General features: G+C 45.5%; 1 protein-coding gene across 2 annotated transcripts; it reads left to right on the forward strand.

The window, feature by feature from the left end:
* Positions 1-4764: 4764 nt before the first annotated feature.
* On the forward strand, positions 4765-9328 carry LOC105524527 (melanoma-associated antigen B2). 2 transcript variants are annotated; one of them, XM_011959809.1, is made up of 2 exons: positions 4765-4855; positions 7780-9328. In XM_011959809.1, exon 2 carries the CDS (start codon positions 7832-7834, stop codon positions 8777-8779), a length of 948 nt encoding a protein of 315 aa, XP_011815199.1. In that variant the 5' UTR covers positions 4765-4855; positions 7780-7831; the 3' UTR covers positions 8780-9328. The 2 variants fall into 2 exon arrangements, with proteins under 2 accessions (XP_011815199.1, XP_011815198.1); XM_011959808.1 differs by having other exon boundaries at positions 4766-4855; positions 7827-9328.
* The last annotated feature ends 14102 nt before the right edge of the window (positions 9329-23430 follow it).

Here is a 23430-nt window from a genome sequence, read left to right on the forward strand (position 1 = left end):
TAATGCGTATGGGGCTTAAAACCTAGATGATGAGGCCGGGCGCGGTGGCTCAAGCCTGTAATCCCAGCACTTTGGGAGGCCGAGACGGGCGGATCACGAGGTCAGGAGATCGAGACCATCCTGGCTAACACGGTGAAACCCCGTCTCTACTAAAAATACAAAGAAAAAAACTAGCCGGGCGAGGTGGCGGGCGCCTGTAGTCCCAGCTACTCCGGAGGCTGAGGCAGGAGAATGGCGTAAACCCGGGAGGCGGAGCTTGCAGTGAGCTGAGATCCGGCCACTGCACTCCAGCCTGGGCGACAGAGCGAGACTCTGTCTCAAAAAAAAAAAAAAAAAAAAAAAAAAAAGGCCGGGCGCGGTGGCTCAAGCCTGTAATCCCAGCACTTTGGGAGGCCGAGACGGGCGGATCACGAGGTCAGGAGATCGAGACCATCCTGGCTAACATGGTGAAACCCCGTCTCTACTAAAAAATACAAAAAAACTAGCCGGGCGGGGTGGCCGGGCGCCTGTAGTCCCAGCTACTCGGGAGGCTGAGGCAGGAGAATGGCGTAAACCCGGGAGGCGGAGCTTGCAGTGAGCTGAGATCCGGCCACTGCACTCCAGTCCAGGCGACAGAGCGAGACTCCGCCTCAAAAAAAAAAAAAAAAAACCTAGATGATGGGTTAATAGTTGCACCAAACCACCATGGCACATGGATACCTATGTAAAAAACCTGTACATGTATCTGCACATGTATCCCAAAACTTAAAGTAAAAAAATAAATAAATAATTCAAAAAGAATGAGAGTTTTTAGTTTAAAAAAAAAGTGAAAATCCTTGATTTTTTCCCCCTGTGATCCACACAAAATAACATAACATCAGAATAGGTTATTTTCTTGGAAATGTGAAATAACTCCACACTCAAATAGTCAAAATCACGAAATTAAAAAAAAAAAAAGGTGAGATGTGTTCAATTCTTGATTGGCCTTATTCCTTTTAGTCTTTCTTTTTATAAAATTAAAAGATATATAGCTGGATTTGTTTGACTTTTTCAAAAATGTAAGATAAATTAAATTGTGCTCATTTAGTACTTTTGTTCATTGGCTGTTTTATTCCTTAAATAGTAATCAATTCTCTGCTCTTTCGAAGGCTCAATGTTAGCACTGGAGATGATAAGAAATAAAAAAGAAAGTTTTACCCATTGTCCAAAGAATTTTAGTCGTTAGGAGCAGCTATCATACAAATACATGGTGAAAGTATCTCTCAGATCCAAAGGACAAGGTTAAAAAAGATGGAGGCAGGTCAGAAAGGGGGAAGGGTTCCAGACGAGAGTGTGTAGCGTAAATGCTCTGAGAAAAAGAAAGTTAGGGCCTTAGGAAACTGCAGGTCCCTCACTGGGAGGTAATTTTAAGTGAGGCTGCATACTGGGCTGGAGGAGGCTGTGGGAGTGGTGAGCAGGGCAAGACCCTCAGATGGTAAGCTTCAGAATTGAGAGACTAAACCTGTAATGGAAAAGTGCTCTTAACTTTGGTATTTGGAGAAAACTGGAGAGAAGCTCCACTAGGGGCAGCATTGGAAAGTGTCCTATGCTCTTGTCCCAGAGCAGATGAACACAGTGAAGAAACTAGCTGCTTAAATACATTGTATCCAGTGAGCTTCTGAGAAATAAGGATGATACTCCCTTAAGATGAAATGATAAGAAGCCGCTGGGTATTCTCCACTGGGCTGGGAGAGTTAGAGTCAATTTCATTAAAAGGAGCATTCAAATTAGGCTATCATGTACATAATTTGGCAAGTTCTAAACAAGTTATAGGTTTTTGGTGCTTGTTAAATTTATGAAAATAAAGGTGATTTAGATGGAAGTGACACTGGGAGGGAAGGAAGTTGTTAGTCCTTGACACAAATGTTAGATGTGTTGTGTTGCACCTAACTGGAGAAGTCTACCTCACATTGAATAATTTATCATTTAATGGGGAAATATGACTTGATTTTTCTTGCTAATCTGCATTTTGGCTCATTGGGTTTTCTTTCTTCTAGAATGCTGCATATTCTCTGACATCTATTGGATTAAGAAAATCAATCTCAGTGGGATGGGTGGTATCATCAGAGTTCACGTTAATCATAGGTAATAGCTGTCATGCTGAAATCTCAATACGGGCCAAGTATTGTGTCCGGTGCTTTACATACATTAACCACATTTCACCAATTCCACAAGGAAGGGCTTATCAAACTTATTTCACAGATGCAGAGCCCGAGGCTCACAAGTTTAGTAACGTGCCTGAGTTCACATAACTGGTAAGTGGCAGGGCTGCAACCAGAACCCCAGTCTGGATTAATCTAGATCCCACACTGTTCCAATCTTCCCACTCTGAGGCTAACCTTGTGTTACTTCATTCATTTTTTTCTCTCTAGTTTTGAAAAATGTATCTCAGGCAATAAAAAGAAGGACTCTGTGCCCATACTACTGGGTCAAATGTATTCCCAGACCAATATGAATGCCAAAATAAATGAGAGGCATAAATAAAGAAAAGAAAAATAGTACCTGGTGTCAATACGTTCATCTACACATGCACTATCAGGTAATCTCAAAAGATCAAAAGCTCCCAAAATCATCCTGGACAGTCTCTTCCCTGTAGAAAATAAATCTGTCAGAACAGAATTTACGCAAGAATCTAAGTATAGCAAGATGGAAAAGATCAGCATGTTTTTTCTCTGACAGCCCACTACCTGTCCTGGGGCTTCTGCCTTGTGCTTCAGCTTCCCCATCTCACATCACTCCTGGAACACGGCTCCTTCTCTGCAAGGTTTGCAGAAGAAAAACTGGCCATGTTTGCAGGGATGTGACATTTCCCAGAAAGCCTTTAATCAAAGATGATCCCCAGTTCAGAGGACATGGGAAACCAATATCCCAGAATATACGAGGTTATGCACAGACTGGCTCTCAACTGCTCTCAGACCTACAGAGCTCCAGACAGAACTGTCAGGCTGAGCATCCACTCATTTAATCTCCAGACCTCTCATGGACGTGGCCTAAGACGGTCAACTTCATGTCAGTTGATGGAGTTCAGCCTCTGATAGACATGAACGTGAGGACCCTGCATGAAGATGATGGAAGGACCCAGCCAGAACTGTGGGGTCCCACAAAGTCCAGCTCAGGCTGTCAACCCTTCAAAGTCCAGAACAGCCCTGGCTAAATATAGCTCACCACAACTTCCAGTTCAGAGGTGCGCAGAGGGTGAGTACCTTGATCTCATGGGAACAGCCTCAGGTCAGTGGAGGATGGAGTGCCCCAAGACTGGTCAGGTGTCATGGTGAGGAACCTGAAGGGGAATAAGAGAACTGTTATAGGACCAACAGGTTTGTGTGTCGGCTGCAAAGTAACAAACACACTATAATAAAATGGTAAAGCTTGCAGCAAAGAGTTTAATGATTGCAGGGTGCCAAGTGAGGAGATGAGAAGAGACTCTCAAATTCATCTCCCCAAGGAGTTCTGGGCTGGGATTTGCAAGGAAATCATGGGGGGTGAGGGGCTGGAGAACTGAGGTTGTTGATTCGTTGGGATAAAGGGGATGAAATCATCAGAATGTGGAAAATGCGTTTTTGGTTTTTTTTTTTGAGTCAGCTCCTGTGGGGTCCTTTGGACCAACTGATGTCAGTAGGGTCCTTTAGAGCAGCTGGCATTAGTGGGGTTCTTTGGACCAGCTGAGTCCTTAGAATCATCACTATGCGGGACCTGAAGGAATATCTCAAAGAAAAAAAAAGTTTCATTACGTTCAAATTGTTATCTATAGAGGAATTAAGGGGAACTATAATCTAGTAACAGGATCTACATGATTCTGGGATAATAGGCACCAAACAACTATGAAGAAGCAGGTCAGAGAGCAAGCTGACTTCATGATTAATGCTGAATGTTCTGCAAGCTTGGTTTACCTTCATTTATCTCCCTTCCCTCTTCCCTGATTAATTTTATACAGTTCATAGGGGCAGTTTCAAAACCACCCACCCCAGAACAGAGGAGCCCACAAATTCCACCAATGCTGTCACTCTTGGGATGCCCAGAAGAGAATTATGAGGTGAAGAAACCCCATCAATATGCCTGGTGTGTTTCACAGAGGTGAAGTCCTTGGACTAGTGGAAATGGCCCTAGTTCAAAGAGACAAAACCCAGGCCCTAACAGGAGTCAAGGTGAGGATCCTAAGTGTTATGAGGGTACTCTCTGCCCCGCAACACCAGCAGAGGGCGCCAAATGGAGCCCCTCGCCATTATTAGCACCGAGAGGCCCCAAAATAACTATCTCTGAGTCCCCTTAATTCCACCTGTATAGTCTCGGGGAAGGAAGGGCCTTTGTCTAAAGAGGGTGACCCCAGTTGTGCAGAGAGAGAGTCTTGGCTTTCACGGGAATCAAGGTGAGGACTCTGAGTGCAGGTGAGAAGACCTCTCCCCAAAAGAGACACATTCACAGAGCCCTGCTGCTGCTGTCAGGCCTGTGAGGCCCAGGCAGGCGTGGCCTATGGCACGCTCTGATTTTCACGGTGGGGACTGAGGGAGGTGGGGGTATTGTTTGGAGGCTGGCGGATTTGGGTCAGCAGGCAGATTTGTCCCAGGCTGCTAGATACTGAAGTGAGGACCCCTAGTGGAGACGTAGGGACCAGCGACGCTAGAACAGTGACGTCCAGCGGCGTCCTACCCCAGCCGTCAGTCCTCCGAGGCCACGGGCTGCCGGATGTGACGCATCCTTACTTCCGCTTTGAAGACAAAGACCCGAGCGGATGTGGTTCATTCTGACTTCCGCTTTGGAGGCGAGGACCCCAGCAAGTGTAAGGAGTGTCGCGTCTGGTCAGCCGAGGGTGAATTCTCAGGACTGGTCGGGAGTCAAGGTGAGGACCCTGAGTGTAAATTGAAGAGACCGCCCCCACCCGTAACAAAGAGGGCCCCACTAAGTCCCGCTTTTGCATTTGGTCCTGAGAGGCTGTGGTAAAGCGGTCCGGCAGTATTCCACCTGGAAAGTTGCAGGGCAGGGGAAGGGTGGGGGGAGGGGCAGTCGCGAGGGAAGGAGGCTTGGACGTAGGCGATAGGCCTCATTCTGCACTTAGGGTGGGTGTAGGCCCTAACTGAAATCAATTTGAGGGCCGTAAATGTGGACTGAAGAGAGTATCTCCTACCCTTAACAGGGGCGGCCTCACTAAGTCTCGTCCCTGCAGACGGCTCTGGGAGGCCCCAGCAAAGCTGTGCCTGGAAAGTCTCAGGGAGGGGAGGGCCTTGAACCTAGGAAGCAGCCCTGCCTCTGCTCATATTGCATCAACCTAAAACCTAACTGGGGTTAAGGTGGGGACCCTGAGTACCAATGAGTGGACCTCTACCCAGAAGAGGAGTCATGCTGAGCAGTTCCCAGGCCGAGGTGCACTGGGCTTTAGATGGTCCCAGGCTGAGATGACAAATGCGGTGCAACCTGACTTCCTCTCCAGGGACTAAAGAAGTTGAGGGCTACACCCAAGACCCACATCTGCTGCCAGCAATAGGAGGGTCAGGGCAAAGCTGGCAAGCTGAGATGCCCTCTCGTTTCCTCTGGAGGTAGTCTCAGGGAGGTGAGAACCTTGGTGTAATGGGGTAGGTCTAATACAACAGAGAGACCCAGTCTCTAACAGGAAGCAAAGATGTGACAGTGAGTGATGAGGAGGGGACTCCAACCAGAAAGAAGTTCCACATAGAGCCCACCCTTGTTGTCAGACCAGGGAGACCTGAGCATGTTGGCATGTTGGCATGTTGAGTTGCACTCACTCTTCCCAGGATATCTCAGAGAAGTGAAGGACCCCGTTAAAAAGGGCAGCCTGAGGTCAGCAGAGGGAGGGTTTCCAGGTTGTGCCAGATGTCATGGTAAGAACTCCGAGGACTGCAGGGAGCTCCCACACTGTATTAGTGGGAGCCACACAATCCTCAGTACTGTCAGCTCTGAGAGACCCCAGGCAGAAATGTCAAGCAGAGGTGCCCATCAGTTCCCACTCAAGGGTAACAGAGAAATGAGGGTTTTGATCTGAGGGTGGTGATCACTTGTCAACAGAAGTAATGTATTAATTGGTCCATTCTGGCATTGCTATAAATACCCAAGACTGAGTAATTTATAAATAAAAGAAGTTTAATTGGCTTACAGTTCTGCAGGCTGTACAGGAAGCATGATGCCAGCATCTGCTCAGTTTCTGGGAGCAGGGCTCAGAAAATTTACAATCATGGCAGAAGGTGAAGGGGGATCAGACATGTCACATGGCCAGAGCAGGATCAAGAGGCCAGGGGAGGTGCTGCACACTGTTTTTTTTTTTTTTTTGAGACAAAGTCTCACTCAGTTTCCTGGTTGGAGTGCAATGGTGACATCTCGGCTCACTGCAACCTCCACCTCCCAGGTTCAAGCAATTCTCCTGCCTCAGTCTCCCGAGTAGCTGGGACTACAGGTGCCCACCTCCACATCTGGCTAATTTTTATTTGTGTGTGTGTGTGTGTGTGTGTATTTTTAGTAGAGATGGGGTTTCACTGTGTTGGCCAGGATGGTCTCGATCTCTTGACCTTGTCATCTGCCCACCTCAGCCTCCCAAAGTGCTGGGATTACAGGCATGAGCCACCACACCCAGCCTGGGGAGGTGCTACACACTTTTAAATGACCAGATCTCATGAGAACTCACCATCTCACCATTAAGGGGAATGGTGCTAAACCATTCGTGAGAAATCTGCCCTCATGATCCAGTCACCTCCCACCAGGCTCCACCTCCAACATTGAGGATTACAATTAGACATGAAATTTGGTGAGGATACAGATCCAAACCATATCAGGGAAGAATATTAGACCCTCTCATGAGTCAAATTTAGAGGCTGAGTTGGGACTGTATGCAGGACCATCTCTCACAGGACAGTTATCTGCCTGCCACAGCTTTTACTTTTGGGAAGACCACATTTGGTCAGATTAGGCCACCCTCACTTCCTCCTATGGATTATCAGGGAGGTTGGCTCTTACTATGACGACATAGGTCTCAGTTCAATAAAAAGGAGAGCTCCTCTATCAGGAGTCAAATTGAGGAATCTGAGTGAGAATTCAAGGGACCATTGAATCCTTAACAGTGGAGACATCAAAGAATCCAGTCCAACCCTTTATTTTCAGCCCTAGAAGGCTCAGAAAAGGGTTATCAGGTCTAGTGTCCCCCTCTCTTTTTTATATGAGATCTAAGAGAGGTGAGATTCTTAGTCTGAAGCTGTAGCCACCAGTCAGCAGAAGGGGGCTGGTGCCAAGCCCTACATGAAGCCAAGATGGGGACCTTGAATGAGAGCTGAAGACTCTAATATTAGATTCCAAGACATCAAAGACCTCACTGAACGCTTAGCGCTGGGTGTCACTTGTCAGGGTGGTGGATTGAGGCACCCCTTCAATTCCTTCTCATGAATCCAGGGAGCTTTGAGGTGTCAAATTCACAATGGCGGAACGGAGTGGCTCGGACCCTGCCAAGACTTCATAAGATAATCCTAAAAGTGAACTGATAAAATCTCAAATACCAGAAGACAGGAGGCCCCGCTGCCAGTACCTCCGGTCACCATAGTAAGCCCAAGGCAAGGCTGACAGAATGCAGTCTGAAACTCACTATAGACGTCCTATGGTTCTTCTCTGGTGTCTTAGGGGAAAGGCTGACCAGGACAACAGGAGCGTTGTGGCTTTCTAGAACAGTGCCTTCAGGGAAACCTGCAAAGGCAGGCTTCCTTCAATAAAGCCAAGATGGGGTCTTCCAGCTAAAGGTGCTCACAGATTTCTTTCTCCCATCTCCAGGTATACTAACCACCTCTTCTCCTGCTCACATTTCTTACTGTACCCAGCCATCATGCCTCGTGGTCAGAAGAGTAAGCTCCGTGCCCGTGAGAAACGCCGCAAGGCCCGAGAGGAGACCCAGGGTCTCAATGCTCCTCAGGTCACTGAAGCAGAGGAAGAAGAGGCCCCCTGCTGTTCCTCTTCTGTTTCTGGGGGTGCTGCTTCAAGCTCTCCTGCTGCTGGCATTCCCCAGAAACCTCAGAGAGCCCCAACCACTGCCGCTGCTGCAGGTGTTTCATCCACAAAATCTAAAAAAGGTGCCAAGAGCCAAGGTGAGAAAAAAGCAAGTTCCTCCCAGGCCTCAACATCTACTGAGAGCTCAAGCGAAGATCCTCTAAGCAGGAAGACAGGGATGTTGGTGCAGTTCCTGTTGTGCAAGTGTAAAATAAAAGAGTCCGTTACAAAGGGAGAAATGCTGAAGATTGTTGGCAAAAGGTTCAGGGAGCACTTCCCTGACATCCTCAAGAAAGCCTCTGAGCGCCTGAATCTTGTCTTTGGCCTTGAGCTGAATAAAGTCAAACCCAGCGGCCACACTTACACCTTCAACAAGGTAGACCCCACCGATGAAGAAGGCCTGCTTGGTACCTGGGACTTTCCCAGGAATGGGCTTCTGATGCCTCTCCTGGGTGTGATCTTCTTAAATGGCAACTCTGCCACTGAGGAAGAGATCTGGGAATTCCTGAATATGTTGGGAGTCTATGATGGAGAGAAGCACTTAGTCTTTGGGGAACCCCGGAAGCTCATCACCCAAGATCTGGTGGAGGAAAAATATCTGGAGTACAAGCAGGTGCCCAACAGTGATCCCCCACGCTATCAATTCCTGTGGGGTCCAAGAGCCTATGCCGAAACCAGCAAGATGAAAGTCCTGGAGTTTTTGGCCAAGGTGAATGGTACCACCCCCTGTGCCTTCCCAGCCCATTATGAAGAGGCTTTGAGAGATGAAGGGAAAGCCAGAGTCTGAGCCAGAGTTGTAGCCAGGCCTTGCACTACTGCCATGGCCAATCAATCTCCCAAAGCCAAGTTTACCTGCTGTTCTCACCCCCAGTTGAGGTCTTAGGCAGATTCTTTACTTTGTAATTTAAAAGGCCTGTTAACTTTTGTTCTTGTTATGCATGAATAACTTGTTGACTTTTTTCTCTTTTTCAACTAGTGTTTCTTTCAACAGGTTTATTTAGATTCAGAATGTAAATTTACAAGTGATATGGATCACCCTGTTATTGCTGTTTTTCAGGGATAGTAGAAAGTGTCTTGATTTTTGAGTGAAACAACTTGTTAATAGAAATCCTTAAATCACCTTTGTAATCCAGGACAAGAAAATGTGGCATTGGAATAGAAATATCTTTGGTAATGTGAAAGACCTCTTAGTGAAGTATTTGGGATCGAAAGCCAGAGGGGTAAAAATGTTCAATTCTTGGTTTACTCCATTTAATCTTTCTTTTCATAAAGATACATACCTGGATTTGTTTATGTTATTCAAGAATGTGTGAGAAATTAAATCATAGTTAGTTAATCTTCTTGTTTATGACTCTTACTTTAAATATTAATTGAGCATCTGCTCTTTGGGAGTCTTCCTGCTTGTACTGGGAATGTTTAGTCAAAGACCAAGCTTGTGCTCATGCAATTGTAGAGTCTAGGAGAAGCTGTCATCATGGAAGAAGGTGAGACACTTCATAAAAAATAAGAAAAAGAGGTGATGAAAGGAATAGTTTTCATTGCTAAGCAGCATTTTGACTGAATGTGGTTTTTCAGTCTTAAAATGTTGTGCATTCTCTGAGATATAACGGATTTTTTTTTTTTTAATCTCAGCTGGAAGGTTGGTAATGTCTCTGATGAAAATCATCATCGTAATAATTGCCACTTCCTGATGTCTCAATTGACGAGACAGACACATTTGCATGCATTACATATATTCCACCAGTACTACGAGATGGGGCTTATCAAACCCACTTTACAATAAAGAGTCTGAGGCTCACTGAGTTTGGTAATTTGCTAAAGTTTACGGGGCCAGTAGTGAAAGGGTTGGGATAAGCCCCCTGATCTGAATTACCCTAGAGCCTACACTGCTCCACCCCTCTCAGCCTGAGGCAAACCTTGAAAAAATATTTTGGTTTTCTTCTTCTTACTGCAGAACGTGTTTCAGGTGATAAAAGAATAACCTTGTACCCAAACTAGTAGATTGGAATACATAACCACAGCAACAATAATACCAAAAAAACCTGAGAGGTATAAATAAGTGAAAGACAATATTCAGTGACAGTATGATTATCTACATTTGCAATGTTAGATAACCTCAAAAGATCAGGGGCTCCCCAAATCATCCTGAACAATCTCTTCCCTGTAGAAAATATATCAGAACAGAAATTACATGAACGTGTAAGACTAGCTGATAAAGAGAAGAAGTAGATCAATGTGTCTTATCTGTGGCTGCCCATCTCCAGTCTTAGGCCCCCTGCTTCATGCTACAACTTTGCGGTATCACACCACTCCTAGGACAGGGACCCATTCTCTGCAATGTTTACAGAGAGGAAATTGTTCTAGAATTTGCAGAGATGTGGCATGTTGCAGGAAGCGTTTAATCCAAGAGACAGAGCCAAGATGAGGGCTGGGGAGACCAACATCCCAGAATATCAGGCAGGGGTTTAACATAGACCATTCCCTTCTGCTCTCAGGCACAGTCCTAGGCTGAGCTGTCAGTCTGAGCATCCCCTCACATATTCTTCAGGCATCTGAGAGGCATAAGAGCCCTAAGGGCAGCATCCTCAAGTCAGTAGAGAAAGGAATCCCAGCCTCTTACAGGAATGAACGTAATAAACCTAAATGAGGATGATGGAAGGACCCAGCCAGAACAGTTGCGGGCCTGTAAAGTCACATTCCAATTGTCAGTCTTCTGAAGTCCAGAACTGTCCTGGTGGACACTGACTTCCAATTCAGGTCCCAGCAAGGTGAGGACTTTGGTCTGAAGGCTATGGCCTCAGGTCAGTAAGGAGTGGAGTCCCAGGAAGGGGGCAGAGTCAAGGTGAAGGCCTGGCATGTGGATATAGGGACCACTCAACCCATAACTGGCAGGCCTGCCTCTAGTCGTGCCTTTGCTATTAGCCCTAGGAGGCCTAGGGGGGAGCTGGCAGGCCCAGGTACCCCTGTCTTTTTCTTGGAGAATCTCAAGGAGATGAGACTTGATTTACAGGCTGGCCTCCCAGTTAAGCAAAGGGTGGAATCCCAGGCCATGATAGGTGTTAAGGTAAAAATCTCATATGTGGAAAGAGGGAAACAACTGCTAGAGAGGTGAACAGAGAACAAGGATGTCCTTAGAAAGTTATGCCCGGCCGGATGCAGTGGCTCATGCCTGTAATCCCAGCACTTTGGGAGTCCAAGGTGGGTGGATCATTTGAGGTCAGGAGTTCAAGACCAGCATGGCGAAAACCCGTCTCTACTTAAAAAATACAAAAATTACCTGGGCATGATGGTGGGCGCGTGTAATCCCAGCTACTTGGGAGGCTGAGGCAGGGAGAATTGCTTGAACCTGGGAGGCTAAGCTTGCAGTGAGCAGAGATCGCGCCACTGCACTCCAGCCTGGGCAACAGAGCGAGACTTCATCAGAAAGAAAAGAAAAGAAAGTTACGCCCTGGGAGGCCATAAGCATAGCTTTCAGGCTGAGGTTACACCACATTTGCTGAGGGCCGGGGAGTGGTCTCAGGGACATGAAGTCCTTGGACTAATAGGGGAGGCCCCATTTAGTAGAGGGAGGTGATTGGCTCCTTAACAGGATTCAACATGATGACACTGAGTGACAATGAAGGGACCCCTCCCAGAAAGAAGAGGGTCATATAGAACCTTGTCCCTATTGTCAGACCTGAGACCTGGACATGATGACATGATGCGTCATACTCTCTTCTTCCCAGGTAATCTCGTGGAGGTGAAAAATATTAACAAAGTGGGCAGCCTTAGGTCAGTAGAGAGATTTCTAGGTTGTTGCAGAAGTCAATGTGAGGACCCTGAAGACTGAGGTGAACACCTACCCCATAACAGTGAGGGTAACACAGATTCCTTCCACTACTGTTAGTCTAGGCAGAATATGAGCAGTTATGGCAACATGAAGCAAATTTTACTTCTTCTTAGGGTGTACCAGGGAATTGGTCTTCAATTCCTTTCATATGGGGAGATAGGCCTCAAGTCAAAACAGGAAGGATTTGCACAGGATGTGACAGGAATAAGGATGAGGAAACTGAAGAGTAAGGGACCACAGATCCCACATCAGTAGGAGCCACACAAAATCCTTGTCAGCCCTCAGAGACCCCAAGCAGAAATGTCAGCTGGAATTTCCCATCAGGTCCTACTCAAGGGTAACAAGGGAAGTGAGGGTCTTGATCTTAGGGTGGCAGTCTCACATCAACAGAAAAAGAAACCTTCGGCCTGTCCAGAAGTTAAAAATGTAAGACCCTGAGTTAGGACCCTGCATGGAACTACCCATGATAGGGTCTTGAACTGCCTGCCACAGGTTTCATTCTTGTGACACCATTGGCAAGTATGTAGCCAGATGAGGCCATCCTTGCTTCCTCTTGTTGGATCTTAGGAAAGTGTGGGCCTCACTATGAGGAGATGTCATCAGGTCAAGAAGGAGGGGATCCCCAGGCCCTGCCAGGAGTAAAATCAGGGAATCTGAGTGGAGACTGAGGGGACAACATAGCCTTGAATAGAGGGGACAACAAAGTGTCTACCCTTTGATATCAGCCTTAGAAGACTCAGAGCAGGACTGTTAGGGGAGGCACCTCATCACTTCTTTATATAAGGTCTAGGGGAGGGGAAATCTTTGGTCTGAAAGTTCAGCTACCAGTCAGCAGAAGAGATCCAATACATGCCAGTCTGTGTGCCAAGTGCTTTCCATTCATTACCCACATCCTGCCAGTTCTACCAGACAGGGCTTACCAAACCCATTTCATAGATGCAGAACCTGAGGCTCACAGAATTTAGTAACATGCTCAAGTTCACACTGCTAGTAATGACAGGGCTGGGACGAGAACCCTGATCTGAGTTAGTCAAAAGCCCACACTGTGCCACTCCTCTCAGACTAAGGATGACCTTGTTCCTTAGTTAACTTTTCCTCTCATTACTGCAAAATGTACCAGAGGCAATAAAAAGAAAGACTGTGGCCAAACTATTGGACTGTAATGTATAGCCAGAACAATAAAAATATCAAAATAAATGGAAGGTTTGAGTAAGGAAAAAATATAATATTTTGATGACAGAATTTACATACATATGTGATGTCCAATAAATTCAAAAAATGAGGGCATACAAAAAAATCATCTGACTCAGCCACTTCCTTATAAAAAGTAAATATATCACAACAGAAGTTACATGAGACCCTAAATCTGGCTGGGCAAGAATGGGAGATCAACATTTGCTTTTTCTCTTATAACCTACCACCTGTCCTGGGCCCCCTGCCTTGTGCTGTAGATTTCCCATATTGCATCACTCCCAGGGCAGGGGCCTGTTCTCTGAAAGGTTTGCAGAGAGGACACTGTTCAAGAGTTTGCGGAGATGTGGCGTTTCCCAAGAAGGCTTTAATCCCACTGGCAAGAGCCTGTATGAGGACATACATAAATCAGGACTGGAAAAACAAACACTGCAGGATATTGGTTATAACAAAAAGACTAGTCCCTGCCTGCTTTCAGACCTAGAGGGTCCCAGGCAGAACTGTCAGGATGAGCATCCTCTCATTTATTTTTCACAGTTGTCAGGAACTTGAGAGCTTTGGCCTAAGGAGGGCAAGCTTAGGTCAGGAGAGAGATAAGGCCCAAGATCTGTTAGATACAAATGCCAGATCCCTTAAAAGTAATTAAGAAAGCACCCACCCAGAACACTGGGGTCCTGAAGAGTTCGGGCCCTGCTGTTGACCCTTGGAGGTCCTGAATTCCATGGCTGGATGAAATACAGAGAGGCCTTGAAAGATGAAGCAGAGAGAGCCTGAGCCAGAGCTGCAGCCAGGGCTGTGCTACTGCCATGGCCAGGGCACATACCAGAGCCACGTCCCGCTGCTCCTCCTACATCTAGTGAGATCTGAGACAGATTCTTCACTCTGTAGCTGAAAAGAGAAGGCAACATTCTAAGTAGTGGAGAGCCAATTTCGACCTAGGGCAAACATATTGTATGTCTTATTTTTGTTTTTGCTCTGCTTGAATAATTGGAAGATGTATCTTTTTTATTTTTGGCACTTTTAAAATGTATTCATTTTAATAGAAGATTTATTCAGCTTCCGTATCCGTGTTTATGAATAACATGGATAACATATTTATTTCTGTTTTCCATATATAAATGTAAAAGTGCTGGAATTTTTTATCAACAAATTGAAAGTCCTTAGGTCTCTCTTTGTGGTCCAGAACAAGATAACATAGCATATGAATAAGGACTTTTCTATTGTATAAATTTAAGTTGTACAGCAGGATGTTTTGATATACATATATTGCCATGCACCATATGATGATATTTCAATCAGGACCACATATACAATGGTGGTCTCATAAGATTATAATGGAGCTAAAAAACTACATTATTTACATGTGTGTGGCGATGCTGGTGAAAACAAACCTACTGCACTACCAGGCCTATAAAAGTATAGCACATACAATTATGTGCAGTACATAGCACTTGATACTGATAATAAACAACAATGTTACTGGTTTATATCTTTATTATACTATACTTTTTTAAAATTAGGTTGGTGGAAAAGTAATTACATTTTTTGCCATTAAAAGTAATAAGAATTGGCCGGGCGTGGTGGCTCACGCCTATAATCCCAGCACTTTGGGAGGCCGAGGCGGGTGGATCACGAGGTCAGGAGATCGAGACCATCCTGGCTAACACGATGAAACCCCGTCTCTACTAAAAAAAATACAAAAAATTAGCCGGGCATGGTGGCGGGCGCCTGTAGTCCCAGCTACTCAGAAGGCTGAGGCAGGAGGAAGGCGTGAACCCGGGAGGTGGAGCTTGCAGTGAGCCGAGATGGTGCCACTGCACTCCAGTCTGGGAGACACAGCGAGACTCCGTCTCAAAAAAAAAAGAAAAAAAAAGTAATAAGAATTGAGACAGGGTAGTAGTAGTAATAATATTCTAGTAATATTAAATAAGTAGTAATATTAATTAATAGGTAATAATATTAAAATATTGATATTAATTAATAAGTAGTAATATTAAAAGTAGTAATAATTGAGACGGAGTCTTGCTCTGTCGTTCAGACTGGAGTGCAGTCGTGCAATCTCAGCTCGTTGCAACCTCTGCCTCCTGGGTTCAAGCAATTCTCCTACCTCAGCTACCTGAGTAGCTGGGATTACAGGGGCCTGCCACCACGCCCGGATAATTTTTGGACTTTTAGTAGAGAGGGAATTTCACCATGTTGGCCAAGCTGGTCTCGAACTCCTGACCTCAAGTGATCCGCCCGCTTCAGCCTCCCAATGTGCTGGGATTACGGGTGTTATTTTAGAGTGCACTCCTTCTACTACTAATAATAAAAAAAAAAATGTTAACTATGAAAACAGTCTCAGGCAGGTCCTTCAGGTTGTATTTCAGAAGAAGGTGGTGTTATCATAAGAGATGACAGCTCCATGTGTATTATTGTTCCTGAAGACCTTCCGGTGGGACAAGATGTGGAGGTGGAAGACAGTGATACTGATGATCCTGACCTTGTGTAGGCCTAGGCTAAAGTGTGTGCTTTTGTCTTCATTTTTAACAAAAAGGTTTAAAAATTTAAAAAGTAAAAATAGAAAAAAGCTTATAAAATATGAATATAAAGAAAAAATATTTTTGTACAGCTGTACAATGTGCTTATGTTTCAAGCTAAGTGTTACTACAAAGAGTCAAAAAGCTAAAAAAAATTAAGAAGTTTATAAAGCAAAAAAGTTACAGTAAGCTAAGGGTAATTTATTGTTAAAGAAAGAAAAGCATTTTTGAGAATTTAGTGTAGCCTAACTGTACAATGTTTATAAAGTCTATAGTAGTGTACAGTAATGTCCCAGGCCTTCACATTCATTCACTAGTCAATCACTGGCTCACCCAAAGCAACTTCCAGTTCTGCAAGCTACATTAATGGTAAATACTCTATGCAGGTGCATGATTTTTAACAATCTTTTATATCATATTTTTTACTGTACCTTTTCTACATTTAGGTACACAAATACTTAGCACTGTGTTACATTTGCCTACAGTATTCAGCACAGTCACATGCTGTACAGGTTTGTGGCCTGGGAGCAATAGGCTATACCAAATAGCCTATGTGTGTAGTAGGCTATACCACCTAGGTTTGTGTAAGTGTACTCTATTATATTTGCACAACAATGAAATTGCCTAACAATGCATTTCTCAGAAAGTATCCTCATTGTTAAGCAATGCATTACAGTACATGGTGAAATGCTTACTACAGGTAAGCAATTTAATATATTCATTATATCATATAGTTACCTTGTTTTGTGGTAAGAGCACCTAAAATCTACTCTTAAAAAATTTGCAGTATGCAATACAATATTGTTAACTGTAGTCCTCATACTCTACTTTAGATCTCTAGATTTATTCGTCCTACAAAACTGCAACTTTGTACTGTTTGACATGCATCTCTGCATCCCCTCCCCACCCTGCCTCTGTTAACTACTGTTTTATTCTCTTTTTCTATGTATTTAACTTTTTTTTCTTTTTAGAGTCTACATATAAGAGAGATCAATAGCATGCAGCATTTTTCTTTCTGTGTCTGGTTTATTTCACTCAGCATAACGTCCCCCAAGTTCATCTGTGTTGTTGCAATGGCAGAATCTCTTTTTTGAGGCTAAATAACATTTTTTTAAATTTTATCTTAGTTTCAGGGGTACATGTGCAGGTTGTTATATAAGCAATTGCATGTCGTGGGAGTCTGGGGTACAGATTATTTCATCACCCAGGTAATAAGCATAGTACACAATAGGCAGTTTTTTCATCCTCACCCTCCTTCCACCTTCCACCCTCAAGTAGGCCCCAGTGTTTGTTGTTCCCTTCTTTGTGTCCATGTGTACTCAATGTTTAACTCCCACAAAGAACATACAGTATTTGGTTTTCTGTTTCATGGTACATATATACCACAATTACTTTATCCATTCATCCATTGATAAACGCTTTTGTTGTTTCCACATCTTGGTCATTGAGAATAATACTGCAGTGAACATGGGAGCACAAATATCTATAGGAGGTGATGATTTCATTTCCTTGTGCTCAGAAGAGAGATTGCTGGGTCATATGGTAGTCCATTTTTAATTTTTGAGAAAGCTCATACTGTATTCCATAATGGTTGTACCAATATGCATTCCCACCGATAGTATAGAAGGGTTCCATTTTCTGTACACTCTTGCCAACACTCATCTCTAGTGGGTTTTTGTTCTGTTGCTTTTGTTTTATTTTATTTTTTTTATAATAGCCTTCCTAACTTGTATGAGGCGATATCTCACTGTGGTTTTAATTTGCATTTCCCTGATGGTTAGTGATGTTGAGCACATCTTTGTATAGCTATTGGACATTTTTATGTCTGCTTTGGAGAAATGCGATACAAATGGTGATTTTTCTTGAGTAGTGATTATTCTTGGAAATGTGATTGAACACTGTATTAAAAATTGTTGAGATCAAAAAATATTTTTTTAAAGATTGTCTATTCTTGGTTTGCCTAATTCCTTTTAGTCTTCCTTCTTATAAAATTAAGAGTTTTGTATCAGGATTTGCTTAGATTATTAAAGAATGTAGGAGATATGAAATCCGAATTTATTGGACTTCATACTCACTCTCTTGTTTATTCCTTAATCATTAATTGAGCATCAGCTCTTTGGAAGTCTTCATGTTAGTACTGGGAATGTTTTCCCCAAAACAAATCAATTTCTTGTCCATTTAATTTTAGAGTCTAGGAGCAGCTGTCATAAAAAAAAAAAATGATGAGGTGCTCTCTAAGACTTACAGAACAAGTACAAAGGAGGAATGAGGAACAGAGGAGGTTTGAGATGAGAGCAATCAATTGTAAACGCCCTGAAGCAAGGCAGTTTGGAGTGTTAGGAAACCTCAAGTCCCCCAGTGGGAGGTAATTTTAAGGGAAACTACGTAGTGGGCTAGATGAGGCTGTGGGAGGGGCCAGGCCCTCAGATGGTGCCTCTCAGAGGTGTGAGACAAAGCCTGGAATGGGAAGTAGTTCTTAACAGCTATTTTGTGCTCATGGATAAACCAGAGAGACTCTGAACCTGGGGCAGGGATGGAATGTGTCCTGTGCTCTTGTCCCAGTGCAGGAGAACACAGTCACAGTGCACAAACCTAGGTGCTTTATGCAGTTGGTGCATTTCAGTGTTGAGAGACTAAGCCTGGAATGGGAAACTGTCCCTAACATTTACTCTCCTGTTGTGGGAAAACCAGAGAGAACCCCTACCTAGGATAGATGTGAAAAGTGTTCTATGTCCCTCTCCCAGCACAGTCTAATACAGTGCACAGCCTAGGTGTTCTATGTACATCATCTCTAGTGAGTTTCTGAGAAATAAGAAAGATGACAGTTTCAGGGGAGGTAAGATGCCCAGAAGCCACTGTGCTGGCACTCTTTGTCCTGGGTTGGAGAATCAAGAGCCCGCTCTATTAAAAGGACATTCAACAGCGGTGTGGTCAGGCATGGTGGCTCATGCCTGTAATCCCAGCACTTTGGGAGGCAAGGCAGGTGGATCTCTTGAGATCAGTTTGAGACCAGCCTGGTCAACATGGTGAAACCCCGTCTCTACTAAAAATACAAAAATTAGCTGGGCGTGGTGGTGGACACCTGTAATCCCAGCTACTAGGGAGGCTGAAGCAGGAGAATCACTTGAGCCCGGAGGCGGAGGTTGCAGTGAGCTGAGATAGTGCCTCTGCATTCCAGCCTGGGTGACAGACTGAGACTCCATCTCAAAAAATAAATAAATAATAAAATTCAAAACAGGGGTGGTTAACATAGAAGGGTGTCTAGGAGTTAGAAAAAAATATTGGTCATTGACAAAAATTTTGAGACTTGAGTTGTATCCAATTGGGGAAGGCTCTTCCACAAACACTTTATAAATTGTATAATTGTCCTTGCTAAGCAGCATTTTGTTTGATTATAATCTCTTTGTTTGGAGTTTGGTAATATGCTCAAGTTCACAGGGTGAATAAGTGACAGGGCTGGGACTAGACTCCTGTTCTGAATTCTTCTAGAGCCCACACTTTTCATTCTATTCCTCTCTGCCTGGAGCAGACTTTGTGTTCCTTAATTCACTTTTCTTCTCAATACTTCCAAATATATCTCATGGGTTAAAAAGAAGGATTCTGTGCCCAATGAATTGGATTGGAATACATAGCCAAAGCAATAAAGAATATCAAAATAAATGAAAGCTATGAATAAAGAGGAGAAAGAGATATTATTCAGTGACAATATGATCATCTACATATGCACAGTCAGATAACCTCAAAATCAGGGACCACACAATCATCCTGAACAGCTCCTTCCCCTTAAGAAGTAAATCAATTAAAACAGAAGTCACATAAGAGGCTAATGCTGGCTATTGAAAAGAGTAAATCAGCATCATTTTTCTCTGACAAACCACCACCTACCCTGGGCTCCCTGCTTTGTGTTATAGTTTCTTTACCTCACATTAGCCCTGGGGCACAGACTTGCAAGGTTTGCAGTAGGAACATCGTCCAAGAGTTTGCAGGGATATGGCATTTCCCAGGAAGCCTTCATTCAGAGAGGCAAGAGAAAATAAGGAGGACACCCATAAATAAATACTGGAAAGACAAGCACACCAAAAGATAACGGGGCCTTCCTCGATCTACCCAAACCTGTTATCAGGCCTAGAATGCCCCAGGCAGTACAATCAGACTGAGCATCCTCTCTTTTACCCTTCGGAGTTCTCAGCGAAGTGAGAGTTTTGACCTAAGGTGACCTCAGTTAACCAGAGGGAGGATCCAGGGTCTGGCAGATATCAGGGAGGACCTTGAATGAAGAACAGGAGGAGCCAGAACAGTGATGTCCCATAGAAACCTGACTCCGCTGTCTGCTCTCTCAGGACCCAAATATCCCTGGCCTAATGTGGCTCATCCAAACTTCAGCCTAGATCTCAGAGGACCTTGATCTGAGCAGGATTCATGGAACGGAAGGTGGAGTCCCAGGACTGGCCAGCAGCGAAGTGAGGTTCTTGAGTGAGTAAAAAAGGGAAAACTAAACCCACAAATGAGGGGACTTAACGGAGCCCAATTCATGTTTTTAACCCTGGAAAACCCCAGGCAGAGCTATAAAACTGGCTTGCCTCTCATTTCAGCCCGGAGGGTCTCAGGGAGGGGAAGGCTTTGTCTAACTGGGCAGCCTCAGTTCTTCAGAGGTGTCTTGGCCCTAACTAGAGTCAAGATGAAGACAAAGCCCGTGCGGTTTCTCACGCCTGTAATACCAGCACATTGGGAGGCCGAGGCGAGTGAACTGTTTGAGCCTAGGAGTTGGAAACCAGCCAGGGTAGCATGGCAAAAACCTGTCTCTGCAAAAAAAAAGAAAAAAAAAAAATAGCCAGGCAGCAGTGGAGCACCCCTGTAGTCCCAGTCACCTGGGAGGTTGAGGTGGGAGGATTGCTTAAGCCCTAGGAGTCGAGGCCGCAGTGAGCCGAGGTCACGCCACTGCGCTTTAGACTGGGCGACAGAGATAGACACTGTATCAAATTACCGGGGCGTGGTGGCGTGCGCCTGTAGTCCCAGCTATTCCGGAGGTGGAGGCAGGAAAATCGCTTGAACCCGGAAGGCGAAGGTTGCTGTGAGCGGAGGTGGCGCCACTGCGCTCCCGCCTGAGTGACAGAGCGAGACTCCGTCTCAAAATAAATACATATATAAATAAATAAATAGAAACTTTTTTTTTTTAAGGCAGGGCTCTGGCTCACGCTTGTAATCCCAACATTTTGGGAGGACGAAGACAACCGCATCGCTTGAGCACAGGAGCTCGAGGACTGGGAGGTGGAGCTTGTGGTAAGCCAAGATGGCGGGGCTGCACTCCATCCTGGAAGACAGAGTGAGGCCCTGTCTCAAAAGAAAAAAAAAAAAAAAATGAGGCCCACTGGTGCTAACCAGGGAACCTCTCTCCAAAAGAGGGGCCCACGAAAATCCCTAACCCTGTTTTCGGGTCTTTGAAGCCCCAGGACATGGCCCGATAACATGCCTAGACTTCCCCGCTAGGGACTATGGGAGGGGAGGATTTTGGAGGTTGGCGGACTTCACTCAGTAGAGGTGTTACTCTGCTCCGCTTAGTATCAAGATAAGAACCCTGAATAAGGACCTAGGGACCACTGACTCCAGAACAGCGGGGTCCCAGCGTCTCACCCCCTGCCGTCAGCCCTCGGAGACCCCGAGCGGGACGTGGCTCGTCCTCACTTCTGCTTTGAAAGTGAGGCTGTTGGCCTGACAGATGCAATAGTTTCAGTCAGGTCCGAAGCCTAGCGTGAATTCTTAGTACTGATCTGGAGTAAAGGTAAGAACCCCGAGCAGGGACTGAAGGGACCACTCCCTGCCCATTACAAAGGGGGACCCACAAAGTCTCACCCTTGTGGTTGACCCTGGGAGGTCCTGGTTGAGTTCTGTCTGGAAAGGCTCCTAGAGGGAGGGCCTTTCACTAAGGGAGCAGCCCCAGTTATTCGGTTGGAGAGGACCTGGACCCTAACTGGAGCCAAGGTGAAGTCTCCGAGTGCTAAAGGATGGGATCTCTTCCCAGGAGGGGCGTCAACAGAGAGCAGCAGCAGCCCTACTGGTTAGCATTCCCCTGGTTAGCACCAGCGGTCCTTGTCTTTTTTATTTATTTTTATTCTTTTTCAGACAGGGTCTCACTGCTGCTAGCCAGTTTAGAAGGCTCCAGATAGGGGTAGTCGTAAGCGGGGGCCCTGACTTCCCCATCCAGGGAGGGAAGTATTCAGGGAGATGAGGGTTTTGTTTGGAGGTTAGCGAACTCAGGTCAGTAGAGGGAGAAATTTCAGGCTGTGATAAGATACCAAGGTGAAGACCCTGAATGAGAATCTAGGGACTGGTGACTCCAAAACAGTGAAGTCCCATAGAGTTCCACCCCTGTTGTCAGTCATCAGACCCCAGGAAGCTGTGAACAGATAAAGCTCGTCCTCACCTCCTTGGAAGTGCTTTGAAGGGGAGGATCTGGAGTTGAGGGGCACGGTATCCCTTCGGCAGAGGGTGAATTCCTTGGACTGTTCTGGAGTCAAGGTCAAGACCCTGAATGTGGACGAAAGAGACCACCGTCCCCCAACCTATAACAAAGAGGGCCACACTAAGTCCTGCCCCTGAAGTCTTTCCTGGGAATACCTTGAAAGCTGTCTGACAGATATCTGCCTGGAAAGTCTCAGGGAGGGAAGGGCCTTGGTCTAAGAAAGTAGGGCCAGTGCAGCAGGTGGAAGAGAGACTTGGATCCTAACTGGAGTCAAGGTGAGGGCCCTGAGTGCTAATGAAGGAATCTCTCTGCAATAGAGGTGTCAACACAAACAATGTCCCTGCACTCATTTTGCAAGTTCCAGGCAAAGGTATTCATAGGAGAAGGGTCCCTGACTTCCCTGCCTAGGTCCTTGTTCTGAGGCTGGAGGACTTAGGTTAATGGAGGGAAGTGTCCCACATCCTACTAGGAGTCAAGATCAGAGACGTGAGCGAAAGCTAAAGGGAACACTGTCTCTAAAAAGTAGAGTCCCACAAATTATGCTTCTTCTCTCAGCTCCGGGAAGCCTTGGAATAACATCAGCCCCCCTTACTGCCTAGGGAGTGCCAGAAAGGTTGAACTAATTACATGCCCCAGTTCTGCAGACGGAAGAGGGAGGAGACCCAGAGCCTTACAGGGGTCACAGTGAGGACCCTGAGTGAGGACTAGTGATACCACTCTTCCCACATCAAGAAGAGACAACAAAGAGTCCCCCACTCCCCACCTGCAGCCCTGAGGAGGCTGGGCATGGAGGTCGGGTATATGTGAACTCATCTTCTTTTAATGGCATTAGGTTGCTGAGGGCCTTTATCTAAAGTGAGGGGCATCAGATCAGCAGAGGCAGCTGTCCTAGGTCCTATCTAGAGACAAGCTGAGGACTATGAATGAGGTGTCAGAACCCCAATAAGCCCAGGAAAGGGTAGGTCTCCACAGTGCTCTTAGCACCTAGTTCCTCCTGTCAGGGGTGGTGAGGCTGAGACATTCCTTCACCTCCTCTTAGGTGGTCCCAAGGAGATGAGGACATTTGTTGGAGGTGTCAAATTTAGTGCAGCACAGGGGAGGGGACCCAGCCCTGACAGTTTTTATGATGGTCCTGAATGTGAACTGAGAGAAACCTCCTACCCCAGAGTAAAAGGAAATCCACAAGGACTAGACATGTCATGGCTGCTCTCGGTCCCAGTATACACAGAACAGGGCTGGCAGGCTGTGGCCTAAGGCACACTTTAATCACTTTCACAGGGTTCTCAGAGGACAAACTGTTCAGAACAGAAGCCCTCTAGGTTTCTAGAGCAGTGCTCTCACAGAAAAACTGCAGAGGCGGTCTTCTTTTAAATCCAAAGTGGTACCTCTCTGCTGAAGGCTCTCATACCCTCTCTTTCTCTCTCTCCTCCAGGTGCCTG

Source organism: Colobus angolensis, unplaced genomic scaffold (genome assembly GCF_000951035.1).
Source record: "Colobus angolensis palliatus isolate OR3802 unplaced genomic scaffold, Cang.pa_1.0 Scaffold50, whole genome shotgun sequence".
Lineage (NCBI taxonomy): Eukaryota > Metazoa > Chordata > Mammalia > Primates > Cercopithecidae > Colobus > Colobus angolensis.